This window comes from Zingiber officinale, chromosome 2A (assembly GCF_018446385.1).
Source record: "Zingiber officinale cultivar Zhangliang chromosome 2A, Zo_v1.1, whole genome shotgun sequence".
In the NCBI taxonomy this organism is placed as follows: Eukaryota; Viridiplantae; Streptophyta; class Magnoliopsida; order Zingiberales; family Zingiberaceae; genus Zingiber; species Zingiber officinale.
The window spans coordinates 93,447,260-93,462,826 of NC_055988.1; the positions used below are offsets into that span (position 1 = coordinate 93,447,260).

Sequence of the window (15,567 nt, forward strand, 5' to 3'; positions counted from 1 at the left end):
GCCGATACATCAGTTCCACGTGTTAGCCGGGCACGCACATTTCTAGCAAATCCATTGAACTACGGTTTGGACCAGATCCCTACGGTGATGAATGCTCTCATCATCTCCTCACCTTATAGTGAGTCGGTGAACGCAACGACACCGATCTTCTCCCTACCTCCGCCTCCATCTCCGACGAACCGAACCTTTCCTTTCGACTCTTCCAAAATTAATTTCCTTTCTTTTTTTTTCGAAAAATGAAAATTCGTGATGCTTTTAATCGTGCGAATTCTTATTTACTTAATGACGAAAAATAAAATAGAAATCAAATCGTTGGTTTTTGATTTTCGTGCGATTTAAATAGAAATTAATAAGTGCGATGGATGTGGTCACCTTCGGCGTGGTCGTGGCCATCATCGTCCTTTTCTTCGTTCTCGTCTTCTGCATCACCATCGAGGGCACTTGCCGCTCCTGTTCATCCGCCGTCTGAGTATAACCCTAAATCTCATGCCTTTATTCACTTCTCGGCGATTCTGGTGTTTCTCCCTTCTCCTCCTGCTCCTCCTCTTCCTCGTCGCTTCCCCTCTCGGTAGTTCCTCGTCCTGCCCCTTCTCCTCTGACGTTGATGGTCATCACCACCACCACGATCATGATCATGACCATGACCACGACCACGATCACGACCACGGGCATCATCACGAGCATCATCACGAGCATACCGACCATGGTTTCCATGGCGAGATCCGGCGGCGGAAGCTGCCGGAAGAGTTGGCTGAGGAGGAGGATCTGATGATGCTAGAAGAAGTGGACCATGATCATCATCATCACCACCACCACCACCATTATGATTATCTTGGAGACCAGCACCCGGAGCTGTCTCCGATAGGTGAGTTGGCCTTGTTCGTTCGGTTCGGATTTTGGTGAATTGAGATTTTTTTTAAAAAATCTAAATGATTCGTCATTTCGTGATTGGGGTCTGGGGAGAAGGTGTTTGGGTGCGGGCGATGGGGTGCTCGCTACTGGTGAGCTTGGCGTCGCTGATCTGCCTCATTCTTTTGCCCGTGATCTTCCGTGAGTGGATTGATTTTCTTTCCCCCTAAAATTCTGCTATTCTTTGCTACTGCTTTTGTGCTAGAAAATTTCACATTGTCATGTATCTTGCAGTGAAGGGGAAGCCTTCTAAGGCTGTGGTGGATTCCTTAGCTATGTTTGGGGTAATTCAGTTATTAAATTTCTAAAATTTTACTGGTCTATCACCTCAAATTGGTTTTGCATTTTGTGCTTTTAGTTTCACTTTTCACTGTCAAAATAATATGAACTTCACACGGTTGCTACAATTTTCTTGATGATAAATCTTATCTTTTACTTTGGCAGTTGCACATAATTTTATACCTGGAAATTAATCATACCGTGGAAAGTTTTCATCTTTGCACATGACCGCCAATCCTCGAGTGTGTTATTTTTTTTTTTGGATAATCTAGGTATCTAGCCCTTCAAACCGACTAATCTTGGAGGTGATTGGCCCGGTCTCACGAAAGTTTTCCACCGGTCATTAAGGTAAATCGGGAAGCACAAATAGCTCATCGCTCCAAAGCCAGCGTTCCAGGGTTATCTTCCTACTAGAGGAAATTAATTTTGCAGTGCACCATAGCTCGGAATCAACCCGTAGATGCCTGGTTAACTGTGGAAGCGCCTTACGGTTGCACCCGTTGATGTCAGGGTTGTCTTCCTCAAGTGTGCTCTAACTTTGCAGAAAGAGTCAATTCATTTTCATGAAACCCAAAAGACAAGTACTTACGGTGCAAGAAAATTTTCATGTGATTAAATAAATTATAATTTTGTTCATTCCAGATCAATTAATGGAGAATGCCAGCCTTTCTTGTCCAAATCTCATTGATATCATTGTTTTATTAGCCATAAACCAACATAAGAGTTGAGACTAGAAATGTCTTTAGATGTTCATTTCCACCAAAGTTTACTGTTTTGAGATGCTCAGGTATACTGTGTTTTAACAAGTTGGGAAGTATATTCTTCTAGTTGTTAAGCTACGACAGCTAAATTAGTCAGGTTCTTCTAAGTTTGTTCAATTTTGTAGCCATATGGAAGAATTCAACCAAAACTGCATTGAGGTTTGGATAGTAATGATGCTATAGGGCATATTGACTTTCAAAAAACTGATACAGCCTATTATGCCTTTAGACTCCTCTATAATGTCAGTGTTCTATCACTGGACAGCATCTGGAGATCATTGTGGACTAGCAAATACATTTATGAGATGGTGTAGATATCACCACTGGAAGAAAATTATGATCAAATGTCTCACTAATGTCTTAATTCATCATCACATTTCTGTAAAGGCACCAGTTTATTCTTATATTCATGCTGTACTCATTGTTACTTCGGAATTCTTTTTTCATTTTCTTTTTTTGTCACATTTCATTTTCTCAAGTTTATGTACATAAATTATAGTTTGTGAGAGTTCAAAACTTTTCTTGTTATTGGGAAGTTTAATGATGCTAGTGAGTGGTGATTTAATTGATTCTGTTGCTCATGAAAACCTTGCAGGCTGGGGCTATGCTGGGGGATGCTTTTCTTCATCAGTTACCGCATGCATTTGGTACAATTGCATAAGCATCAATGCTAATGTGCTTTTTGCTCTTTCTTTTCCTTCTTCAATACTGCATAAAGCATATTCTTTGGTGGTAATCACTATAGATATCTCTGACTGATAAATGCCACCCAGTTTTAAATACTCTAGTTTTTGTATAGACTTGTCAGGTAAAGACTGGTCATTGATCCCACTACTTCTAACTTCAATCAAGGACACATTTATCTGTTCACATGCAATGTTTTACTTGATGCATGTTATAATACTTGGACTAGTCTGACTTTCTAGTGTTCAAACAACTAAATTTAGCTAAGAGGAACTAACTCCTAGATTATGATACATAAGCTATTTATACAATTAAGTATGCAATATTCGTCTTTACCCAACTAAATTTAGCTAAGAGTAACTAACTCCTAGATTATGATACAAAAAATATTTATACAATTAAGCATGCAAAATTGGTTTTTACCTTCAGCACATTTTCTACTTAGACAAACTTTCTCATGTTCAAGCATTTTGTATAGATTGATGGAGATACTAAAAAAAGAACATTTTTCTTATGATTACTAAACTTTATTTATTGTTTTTTCTTGCAGGGGGAAGTCACTCGCATGCCCATGAGCACCATAATCATCATCATGAACATGGCCATTCTCATGCACATAGTTTGGAAGATCTTTCTATTGGATTGTCTATATTATGTGAGTATTTTATACTTGATGTCAAATGTTTATCCATTTCCAGTTCTATAAGGTTTAGCAAAAAAACATGTTCAAAGTGCAATGCACAACTTGAGTGTTTTTCCCTTGCTTCTTTTTGAATGATGGATTCATTATCAATCTACAGAAACCATGAGACTTGTTGACAATCATGATTTTTTTTTTCTTTACTACTTTTGAAGTTGTCCTTGATTTAGTTTTTGGTTTAAACTCAAGGATTAACTGGCATTGAGGATTGACCACTAAGGTGATCATTTTTTACTTGAATTATTTTCTCAATTACTTCATTTAATATTTTCATAAGGTGCAAAAAGGATTGATGTTTTCAAGCTTGATGTGAGCATTATCTAAATAATGGTAATGCTGGTTCCAAGAGCTTTGCTACTGTCTGATAGTTTAGTTTTCTTGGGCGGCTGTTACTTTTTCCATTCGTAATTCCATCTATGTAACTCAACCATATTTGATGTAGACTTGAATACCAATGGGGAAGGTGGAATATGAATAAAATGTAGTCCCTTTTGTTTGTAAAAAACTCTTGGCAATAGTTTTGTTGTTACAGCGACAAAACTGATTGGATCTTTATTCACATAGTCAGTTCGGGGCTAGGCTAAATGAAAATCCAGAACTCTTCTCTTTCTCTGAGGAGGGATAGAGATTCACATTTTTTTAAGGCACTAATATTTCTAGTTGGTATCAATTACAGTTGGCAGTACTTTATTTAGATTTTACTTTTAATTTTTTGTTCGCATCTACTCTGCAGTTGGCATTGTCCTCTTCTTTTTAGTTGAGAAGGTTGTGAGGTATGTAGAAGATAATTCTGAACAAGGTGACCATGATTTGATACATGGCCACCATCATCACCATAAGCGTCATAACAAGTTAAAGGATGAAGATCATGAAGTGTTAAATGGGGACAATCAGGAGGGGAAAACAGAGAAAGAGTCGTCACATAGTGAATCAGATGACACTCCAGCAAAGGGCCATTCTGACCATGATAATCTTCTTCGTAAGGTATTCTATATCAATGTCAATGGGTTTTTTAAGTTGGTATAAAAATAACCAAATCTCTTAGTTTTTAGAAAGCTAAGGAATTTTGGCTGTCGTTGCTACCAACTCCTAATAACTTGATCCTAATGAATGATGGACTATATATGATTTACGAACCACATCTTATGAGTTAATTCTAAAATTTATTTGCTAATCATTCATTATCTGTCCATGTGCAAGTTTTACTGCAATTTACTGTAATCTTGACAATTTTGGAAATCTAATGGATTAATTTCTCGTTAATTAGAATTGCCTCAAAACCACGTGTTGGAAAATGATATGGATGTCGCATGATAATTTTTTCATCAAAAAATTTTGATTTCTTTGTATCTTCATTTTACAGCGTGTTAATACTAGCAGTGGCACTGCTGTTGATGGCAAAGACTCGAAAGCTAGAAATAGTTCTGCGAGTCAGCAATCCTCCACCAGTGAGACAGCTTCTCAATCAAGTTTGGTTTTTGGATACCTGAACCTTTTCTCTGATGGTGTAGTAAGTTTGTTATAATTCAATTTTATATTCATTGCTCCTTAATTTAAAGTGATTCATGGATGTTGAGTCACAGAAAGTTTCAAATTATTTCTAGCTGTGCTCATACAGAATATATGTAAATATTGCAGCACAATTTTACAGATGGTATGGCCTTAGGAAGTGCGTTCTTGTTGCACGGTTCAGTCGGTGGGTGGTCTAGAACATTATTCTTGCTTGCTCATGAGCTTCCTCAAGAGGTGCTTTTCCATCTTCTTGTATACCCTTTTAGTAAATTCTCCAACGACCTGGTACCAAATATCTAATCTGACACCAAAACAAATACAGACTCAATTTTTTACCCTTTAATTTCATTTTTCTACAAAGGCAAATAATCTGATGGGAAAAATTATTTTTAGAGATAATGCTAATTCATGCAGTTTTTTGTTTTTTTTTTGTTTTATGAATAGTTTTACATTGTTGTTGGGAATGTATAGTCTGTTAATATACTGAACAATATCTTTCATTTGTCTAATATACTGAGTAATAATACATTTACATAATTGTTTTTCCGTTAACTGTCATCTTAATGCACGGATGTGGTAGAAATGGTATATGATGATCGTATTATGTACCAACTTTGTTTCGAATATTGCCATCATCAAGCTATTTTTGCTCCTACTATTTGGGGTCAGCTAACATGAAATTTATCCGTTCATTCAGCTGATCAGCTCTATACTAGGCTAATAATATTGAAATTAATTTTAAAGTAAATTTTTATATTTTCTTCGGTCAGCCTTTATCTCTTACACCTTTTGCACTACCAGTTTGGACCCTTAGAGCCATTAAAGCTATTGGTTGTCTTTGAACATGTCCATATCATCTCAATTTATTTTCTACTAGAACTGCATCATAAATATTAGATTATGGGATCCTTTCTATTAACTCCACGTATCAATATATCACTTTGTTTTTGATATATGATGGATTACTTTGTTTTTGGTATATATGTACAGTGTACTTAATTTAGACTCAAGTTGATTTTTTCTGTTGTCCGTGTTTTTTATTATTAAACTCACTGCTCTCTTTTGACACTTTGCCTGAGTAGATTATTGTTCAGTGTTTTCACTGCATTTGCATGGTTCATTTACCTGGACCAGGAAAATTTCTGGTGATTTTATTATTAAACTCACTGTGCTCTCTTTTGACACTTTGCCTGAGTAGATAATCGTGGAGTGTTTTCACTGCATTTGCTTGGTTCATTTACCTGGACTAGGAAAAAATTCTGGTGAAAAAACTTGGAAGGAAAAAATCACCCTTTCATGTACCGACACTTCTATGTGGAGAGAACCTCAGTTTTCTAAGTCAATTTTGCCTTGTTTTGTTGAGCTTAACTTAAAAGTGCTGTTTTCTTGGAGGCCCCATTTAACTTGTAGTTGGCTGGTTACTTGCGGGGACTATCCTTTCATTGACAACATGAGTCCATAATAAGCAGCTAATACCTGCTAGTTGGTATTTCATTTGACATTTTTTGGGATCCTTTTCTGTATTTTCCTTGTTTAATTATGCCGTGCAGATGTTATTTAGTAATCACTTCTACCATTGGTCCCATTATCGATATCACACCCTACTATCATCTCAGTTGTTTGTATTTAGGTGGGTGATTTCGGAATCTTGGTGAGATCAGGATTTTCAGTTCCTAAAGCACTATTTTTCAATTTTCTTTCGGCACTGGTCGCATTGGCTGGAACTGCACTGGTTAGTTCATCATCTTCCAAAGTTCGACAGATGTTCATCAGTTACAAGTTTCTCCCCTTACTCTTTTCCCCTTTGGGCAGGCCTTGTTCTTAGGTAAAGATCCAGGGCAATCATCCTTGATCGAGGTAAAACTCTTTAGCTGACTCAGCTTTTACTTTTTTCCATACATTCGATAACATCACAAAGACGCAAATCACCCGTTCTTTTTCCATCTTCAGGGGTTCACTGCCGGCGGTTTCATTTACATAGCAGTCGCAGGCGTCCTTCCTCAGATGAACGATGCAAAGACAACATTTGGCAGCACAGCAGTTCAGTTAACTTCCCTCGTAGTAGGAATGTCTGTTGCACTTTGCATCTCCCTCTTCGAGTAACTCCTCGTTTCCATCTTCCCGGCCTCATTGCAAACGTTTTGGCTCCAAGAAAACATGCTGCCAAGGTGGAGGGCCAGACATGTTATTACAGTTTCTACATGCGATAAGAAAAACCATGATGCTCGGCGAATTTGTCATTGGAAGAACAACTTTCAGAGATGAAATCTTTGGTTAGAGAATTGAAATGCTGAATTGTGAGTTTTATACTGTTCACTGATTTAGTATTATTGTTAATATCTATATTTGTAGTTCCGTGTTTACAGGAAGAAAAATCTTGAACTTAGTTGAATCAACATTATGGCATTGAAAAATATTTTTAAAAAGCATAATATATTATAATCTTGTTACTAGGGAAGAACGCGAAGATAATAAATTATAAATACTCTTTGTATATATTTTTTCACAAAGATTATCATATATATATAAAATAGCATTCGAAGAGCACCAGCAGAGGCGAGCAAAATCTTGATTCAATTGAAACAACGGATCGAATTAATTTATTTCAGAAATTTGATTCTGCTAATTAGGAAATTTGATTTTTTTTTTTTTGAAAAAAAATAGTTATTAATTTATTAGATCTCGGTTATAAAATTTATAAACCGATTGAATTGCTAACGGTCGATTGATGCGTTACGACTGTTGATCAAGGGTAAGTCTACAATTTCCTCCCTCTCACCATTCCAATCTTCTGTTCCCACAAAGCTGAGAATTCCCTCCAATTCCTCCCTCACATCCGTCAAAATAAACTCCTCGCTTCTACCAAAGTAAACGCAGCCTAAAACCGAAGGACTTAAAGCGCTACTCCAATGTGGTGGGAAGAAAATAAATGAACAAAAGTTGCGCTCCTTATTTTCACGACATTCTATTTTCATAGAGCATCTATAATTATCCAACTATCTTCTTCCCGTACCGTATTTATTTTTGACACATGCATCTCCTGCTTCAAATTTGACTTAAATCCTGAATCGAAGTTGTATTGTAGCAATTACGAAACCATAACTGCTATAATTATATAGTAGTTATAGTTTCATAATTTTTTTAGTTGATACCAGATATCTAACTTACAATTATTAATCCTGAGAGTAATTGATTTGACCTCACATTAATTTCTTAGGCTACTAAGATAAATTGAAAGTAAATCAACTCACAATTGCCCATAAGATTTCATAGTTACTTTGAGAATGGTGAATTAATGTGTTGATGGAGGATTCTCGTATTTATTCTTTTATAAATTAGATTGACACCAGATGTTTTTAATATGTAAATACCCTTTCGTCAATCTGTCTTAGTTTTTAATGCAACGAGCTTATTAACAAAGTCATAATTTTCATTTGAAAGAATTAGGTAAAAATCAAAATAACTTTTTGAGAGAACTTAAAAAGAACAATTAAAAAGCTCATATTAATTTGTAAACCCAGATAGTTTATCAGAAACGACTTAAAGATGTACACACCAGATTAATTTTTCTACTCAGATTTGGATTCAGATTAATTTATCAACAAACAACCTCAAAGATACACATATCGAGGTTTTCAATCCAAAATAGTTCAATCTTAGATTCAAAAATGTCGTTTAGAGTATTTTTGAGGGTTCTAAAAAAATTTAATCCTCTTTATTAAAATTATTTTCCATGTTCTAGTAGTCATAATTGCGTAGTTGTAATTATAGCAGTTATGAAATTATTATTGCTACAACTATAAAATTGTAAAGTATAATTGTAACGGCTACAGTTCCGTAACTATTATAACTGTGTAGGAACTACGTCATCGTAGCTGTTACAACACGATCTCTAATCAAGATTTTGATGGGAGATGCGTGTATCCTAAACATGCATGCGATAAAAGAAAATAGTTTATATAAAGATTTTTGTATCATTTTATAAGTAGGTGAGACGCCGTTTTGATAAAAAAAAAAATATATCATAAGGTGCCCCTTGACAATTCAACAAAAAAGAGATGTCCTTGTGACTTTTGATACAGGCACAATATTCTTAACTGAACTTCATAGATGATATACCTTATCGTATTCTAAAATCCTTTTTTGCAGGAAAAAAAAAACTTGATTTTCCTCTCACTTACAATAAAATAAATAATAGTTGATATTAATTTCTTTTTTCTTGATCTTAATTTTTCCTCTATGTGATTGCAATTTCCACCCTTCATTGATTGCTGCTTATTCGCCACATGACAAATATTAATATACACTTTGTTGTTGAACTGTTGTGTTCTTCACAGAAGCTGCTGCTGCTGCTGTTGTTTAAGAATTAGCTGTGCATAGAGTAGCTCATTCCAGTTATCAGGAACTCCAGGGAGGCACCAATGGCTGCAATCCTGAAATCTCTCAGGATCTCGCCTTTCCTCATCCGTCAGGTTCTGCTTCCGGTAGATCGAAGGATGAGCATCCTTCCGGTAGTCGGTCATCCTCGTAATGTTCAGATACCCAATATGGGTTTTCATTCCCTTGATGACAGATTCCAACACAGTCATCTTGGATGGATAGGATGAGAGGTACTTCTCATTCTTTATGGGCTCTGTCTCCTTGTCGCATTGCCCGCCTGAATTCCATTGCCCGCCCCTTAAAGCAATCAAACAGACTTGAGTCTCAGTTATAGCTGATACAGAAACCGAGCATTCGATACCGAATCTTTGAAGGTTTACCTGAAATGGGAGGAAGAATAGCCCCTGAAGAACACTAGGGACTTTTTGGGATTCACATTTGCATCCACCCATTTTGCCCATGTGTTTAGAGCTTTGTGGAATGCTTCCACCACATTCAATTCAGTGTAAATATGATCTCCTTCTTGGTAGTAGTCTTTCCTGTTTGAAGTCATGCCATAATTTAGGATTTTGATCTACTATCAACATCGAAGGAGTGAAGAGAAAGCCATTACAATCAGTGTAATGCAAGTTGTTCATACCAATCTAAATGTTACTAATGCTGAAATTCTGCATAAGGTTAAGATTATGGCATTGTTGTAATAGTCATAGCTGCTACAACATGGACACTTCAACTTTGATCAATATAAATAAACCTTATTGTAGCAGTTATAGTTTATAACTGCTATAATATGGACACTTCATCCATGGTCAACACCGGTCGACATTATGTTATAGTAGCACTTCGATCAACACTAATAACATTGTATTATAGCAACAACAGTTCATAGCTCTGGTAATATGAATGTTTCATCTCTAGTCAATATTGGTTAACACATCATGTTATAACAACTACGAATTATAACAGCTACAAAATAGAAAAATTATTGCTTGTCAATATTAATCAATATTATGTTAAAGTAGTTACAGGATTGTAGCTGTTATGATTTTGTAATAGCTATGAAAAATATGCAGAAGCGGGCTGAGATGCCCTTTTGACTTTGTCCGTTAAGATTCATATAGTAGATAAGAAAATGCTAAGGTAGATGATGATTCACAAATGTTATACCCTTTTGCGGTCTTCTCATGAGTCCACCAATGCCCCGTGTTGAAGACGATAACATCCGCATCTTTGTACCTAGAAGACGATCTCTCGATAATGTCGAGCCGGAGAGTCTCCTTCTTCGTGCCATTGCTTATCGGCATCTCCCATTCTTGGACAAGAAACGGAGAGCGGAAGAACTCCACCGAGCAATTGAAATCCTGAAATGAACAAAAAGTATGGCATTACAATCACTGAAACTACAAGAAAAAACACAAGATGGGACCATCTGAAAGAACCTTGAAGACAAATGAATAAGAGCCCTCTGTTCTGAATTCATGCCTTCCTGAGGCCTCGAAAACCTTGCTTCTGTCTTTAATGGAGTTCCTTAAGACACAAACCAAGGATTCCCACATGTTTCGGTTTAGCGAATCGCCGACGAACACGAGCCTCTTCCCTCTCAATCTCTCCAACATATCAGTGGCATTCAATCTGAACATAAACATGAGCAAGCACATGAACATCAATCAATCCACAAGGGAATCAAAGGCAACCAAACACGCAGCATATTATCTCTTGCCCCTCACCTTGGGATATTGCAGCCTGTAGGCTGCCATCGGAGTTTCTGATAAGCTTGGTCAGGTCTGCCATTGTGGTAGCAGTCGAAAGGCTCGTCGATGTGCGGGCAGGAGCCCTCGGCGTAGAGAGGGTAGGAATCATCCTTCACCCATTTGCCTTGAAAAAGATCACAACTTTTCATGGAACTGATCCAATCCACCTGTTTTCCTTTCTCATCGAGCTTTGCAACTGAGGAAGCATTGTTCTGAGGATTAATGGCGGATTCCTTGCTACTCTTGGGAACTTGAGTTTCTTGCGAAGCTACTTCGTTTGGGGCTTGATTCTTGATAGGTGAATTTCCATTTTTGGCAGAAGCAGTTGCTTTGGCAGTCTGATTTTTCGGTGTTGCAGATGATGAATCTTTCTTCGATGTGTCCGTAGCCCTAGTCGCGTTTTCCGATCGGGAATCGCTGATTTTTGTCGGAAGAACTCCAGATGCGGTCGTGTTTTTGGATTGCGATCCACTTGCTGTTTGATTCTTGGTCGCCGGGGCTGTGGGTTTCGTCGAGGCAGCAAGATCCTTCTTCTTGGGATCTCCATTGGTCGTCTTGTTCTTGGTAACATCGCTTCCCTGCGGCTCAATTCCAGTAGAAGTGTGGTTGTTCGACGCCAAGATCCCTCCTTTCTCGACAGCGCCGCCGCCCGCCGTCGTCTCGTTCTTCTTCGCCAAGACCCCACTCTTTTGGTCCCTCGATCCGCCGCTATCTTCTTTGACGCCCTCCGCCGCCGTCTCGTTCTTCTTCGCCAAGACCCCACTCTTTTGGTCCCTCGATCCGCCGCTATCTTCTTTGACGCCCTCCGCCGCCGTCTCGTTCTTCTTCACCAAGACCCCACTTTTTTGGTCCCCTGCTCCGCCGCCGTTTCTGGTCAAATTACTCTCCGAGGCGCCGCCTCCCTGCGACCCACCGCCGCCGTCAACCTCCGATAGAGGCGCCGGATTTCTCGGAGAAGAGGAGTTAGGGAAGATGTAGGAGGACACAATCGAAGAGATTTGCGATCGGTAGGCGGCGGTGGACGCGGAAGCGGAGCTGAAGATGTCGTTGAACCAAGGCGAGCCCTTCTCGGCGGGACAGAAGGCCAAGTAGGCAGTAAAGGCGGCGAAGGCGACGGCAAAGCCATAGAGGAAGACCTTCGTCCTCCGAGCCCTCAGAAGAGAGAAGAGCGCTCTCAGATCGAAAATGATGGACGAGCCCTGAGCAAGCTTCGAGGACTCGTTCATGGCGGAGAAGAAGAGAAGCCAGCGAAGAAGAAATCGAAGAAAAAAAGCGGTTTTTAACGGAGAGAAGACGAAGTGAGTGCGAAAGCGAGTGAAAAGATTGGCTTGGCTCTAGATCTCAATCTCAAACCAAATTTAATGAATTTTATTAAATTAAATAATAAAGCAGGAATTAATTAATTATGGATTATTTGCCTGATTTCTTGGGGAAGTAAATTGGGTTTATTTAGAAGAATATTTCTCCTATTTTTCCATTTTTATTTGAGTTTTTTTTTATTTTATCTCTGAAATATATTTTTTAAAAATAAAAATATGATATAGAATCATCAAAATTATAAATAAAAATCAAAAATCAAAAATCAAAAGTGCACCGGCTTCCTATTAAATGTCACTATACATACTACCGTATTCAATATTATTATCTCCTATTACATGTATGAAATTCTAAATTTGTAATAGTTATTAAATTATAATTACTATAAATATAGTAATTACTATTTTATAATTATTAATATTGTTAAATAGGATTAATTTAAGTTAATTAATGCGTCGTGTGATAAAAAGATAATAATACCAAATAATATACATGGTGAAGATAATTGTATGGAGGAAGGATCTTCTGGATCATTTTTGTGGTCGTGTGATAAAAAGATAATAATACCAAATAATATACATGGTGAAGATAATTGTATGGAGGAAGGATATTCTGGATCATTTTTGTGGTATAGGGGATGTGTTATTCGTATTTATGGTCAGATCGAGACTACAATCCTACCGTAAAGGGTTGTGATTCCTTCCTGGGTTCACCGGACTATGAATCCAGGAAGGGATCGTAATAATTTATGACCAGATCATGATCACGATCCATCGTAAATACGAGTAGCATATCTATTAGACCATTAAAAAAATGGTTCAAAAAATCTATGCTGAATTGTATGATTATATAGAAGGGGTTGATGGATGTAACAGTTGACTGATTAAAAAAAATAAAAATTGAACAAGGTTCGATGATTCCCAAAATTATTACTATTTTACTCTTTGACTATTCAACCATTAATTTATCTAATGGAATAATAATATATATTATTTTATTTTATTTTATTTTTACAGTTAGAGAAAAAAAAAAGAAATTATAATGATTTAAAAAAACTCTAAATAAAATTTAGCAATTTTTAAACTCTAACGCGTCGATATGCCTGTCTTATCTAACTAAATAATGTTGATGGACAATGAAATATAACCTAAATATGAATGTCCATTAATCTTGTCGGGTTTAGACCTTTTTCTTAATGAAGTAGGTCCAACAGAGTGGTCAATTTATGGACTATTGTCGGTGTGAACTGTGAAGTCTCTCTTTAGTCTAAAGAATTCAAAGTAACATAAAAGGCCAATTGATGGGCGTTCAGTGTTCACGAAGAAAATTATCAATTTCCCCCTTTGAAAATGATATTATAAAGATTATATATACATGCATTAATTAGTTCTCATGAAGTGTTGCTATATGAGATCTTGGGTTACCACATGTATATGCATTAATTATCCTTGTAATTTTTCTATTAAATAAATAAAACAAGAAGAAAGAATTAAATCTACTATGTAATATGAGTGTGTCTCAAATTATATCTAGAAAAATTTAAAATCCCTCTAATGTTTTTAAAATTCATGTCATTTTACTTTTAATCATTATTATTTGAATGATAATAGGACACATTTGAATTGTAATAAATAGCAGATTTATTTATCAAATTAATTCATCTAGTAAGTGAATTAATTAGGGAGAAAGATCGTCTGACTTTAGAATTAATCGATCCAGATGATCACGTCTTCGTCTTATTTATATCTTTTGCTATGATCAGTGAAAGTGTAAAGGGGTGTCGTATTGCACTTGCATGGAAGTCATGTAAAAGGGAAAGTTGGTAGCATGAGTGAGCCAAGGGCATTGCTTTCCCAACTCACAAGCAAAGAACCTTTCTTTAACCGACCGCTTCATAATTTTTCATTTCGGAAATTTTCACCTCTCCCTCGTCATTTAACTTCTTTTGTAATATGCCCTTCAAACTTATAAATAAAATCACTGAAAATGCCTCGATAATTTTCACCACTCTTGCCGTTTCACTCTACCGAGTAGTGAGCTAGAAAATGTGTGGTATCGTTAACATTGGAGTTGAAAGATCGTTGTAAACTTTCAAAGGGCATTTTAGCGATTCTCAAAATTCTAGAGGATCTTTATAATAAAAGATAAGCCAAGGAGCAAAGTTTGTAGAATCATGATCCTATACCGGATCCGATTGGGATCGGAATCACATCGATCTGAATTAAAGAATTGTACAATCTTACTATAAATCCTTAAAATTTTTTAATATTTGATTAATAATTTAAAAAACTCTTAAAACATCATTCACATAAAAATAAATTAATAATTTTATATGTACATATAATCGTGAATCGACATATCAGATAATAATATAATATAATCCGATAGGTCGGATTTGTCAAAAAAAAAAAAAAATCTTTTATCCCCTCGGATGGATCTAGTAACTAGCGCATGAGATGTTACCATAACAATATAATATAAATAAATTTAAATTAACTAATAATTATCTTGGTTCACATGATAACATGTTTATGTAGCAAAGATTATTGAAATCGAACACGAACGTTAAAAATAATTTTCTAAGCACTATTATTAATTAAAGATTAACTAAAAAATAACTATTATTAATTAAAGATTAACTAAAAAATAACTAAATAGATGTTATATAGTCTCACAATCTGATTTTGATGCTACATGATCCAAGATCGATGAAGATTTAAGGGGAAAAAAGGGTAAATCAAATAAAATAATATAAATATTTTTTAAAAAATTTATATATATATATATATCACCCTTTTTCCCATCCTAAATGACAGTTCAATTATGTTATTCATGTGATTCCTGTCTTCCTTTTCACGCTTTGCCTTTACAGAGCAGCGTTCTAAGTGCTCCATTCAAAAAATATAGAACACTATTCGTCACTTTTAAGGATTGACATTCTACCCAACGCACCATCTGCCACACTAGTGTTCAGGGCAACCAAAGTGACTTGGTCAATATGCACCAATGAACCGGCCGAATTGATAGAGCCGATGACGAAGGGAACCGAACCAACCATGGTGGTTGTTGAATGACTAATCAGTTGACTACCAACCCACTAGCTAGCCACTATCAACCCACTAGCCAAAAAGATCAGCTAGGTCGACTAAGCAGCCCAACTCAAGATCTAATCGAATAAGACAAGTACACCTAACAGTCGAATGAATCAAGAAAATATAACCAAACAGGCAGGTAGACACATGGAGTGAAGCAAATAAGAAGGCATGGATATCAA

The 15,567-nt window shown here is 36.4% G+C and overlaps 2 protein-coding genes across 2 annotated transcripts; one reads left to right on the forward strand and one right to left on the reverse strand.

The window, feature by feature from the left end:
- Positions 1 to 109: 109 nt before the first annotated feature.
- Positions 110 to 7,241, forward strand: LOC122041554 (IAA-alanine resistance protein 1-like). The gene is made up of 11 exons (XM_042601274.1): positions 110 to 865; positions 967 to 1,050; positions 1,144 to 1,193; positions 2,545 to 2,596; positions 3,184 to 3,288; positions 4,067 to 4,317; positions 4,697 to 4,843; positions 4,972 to 5,079; positions 6,476 to 6,577; positions 6,658 to 6,702; positions 6,796 to 7,241. The coding sequence occupies exons 1-11, from the start codon at positions 487 to 489 to the stop codon at positions 6,946 to 6,948; spliced, it is 1,476 nt and encodes a 491-aa protein (XP_042457208.1). The 5' UTR covers positions 110 to 486; the 3' UTR covers positions 6,949 to 7,241.
- A 1,624-nt stretch (positions 7,242 to 8,865) lies between these two features.
- On the reverse strand, positions 8,866 to 12,300 carry LOC122041552 (protein trichome birefringence-like). The gene is made up of 5 exons (XM_042601273.1): positions 10,953 to 12,300; positions 10,665 to 10,857; positions 10,393 to 10,586; positions 9,606 to 9,764; positions 8,866 to 9,522 (listed from the first exon to the last, which is right to left on the reverse strand). Exons 1-5 carry the CDS (start codon positions 12,200 to 12,202, stop codon positions 9,177 to 9,179), a joined length of 2,142 nt encoding a protein of 713 aa, XP_042457207.1. The 5' UTR covers positions 12,203 to 12,300; the 3' UTR covers positions 8,866 to 9,176.
- Between the last annotated feature and the right edge of the window lie 3,267 nt (positions 12,301 to 15,567).

Coding starts and splice junctions, on each gene's coding strand:
- LOC122041554 (XM_042601274.1), top strand. CDS start 487: ATGCCTTTATTCACTTCTCGGCGATTCTGGTGTTTCTCCCTTCTCCTC. Junction 866..966: donor CCCGGAGCTGTCTCCGATAG/GTGAGTTGGCCT, acceptor TCTGGGGAGAAG/GTGTTTGGGTGCGGGCGATG. Junction 1,051..1,143: donor TCTTTTGCCCGTGATCTTCC/GTGAGTGGATTG, acceptor TGTATCTTGCAG/TGAAGGGGAAGCCTTCTAAG.
- LOC122041552 (XM_042601273.1), bottom strand. CDS start 12,202: ATGAACGAGTCCTCGAAGCTTGCTCAGGGCTCGTCCATCATTTTCGAT. Junction 10,587..10,664: donor CTTATTCATTTGTCTTCAAG/GTTCTTTCAGAT, acceptor TGTTCATTTCAG/GATTTCAATTGCTCGGTGGA. Junction 9,523..9,605: donor TATTCTTCCTCCCATTTCAG/GTAAACCTTCAA, acceptor GATTGCTTTAAG/GGGCGGGCAATGGAATTCAG.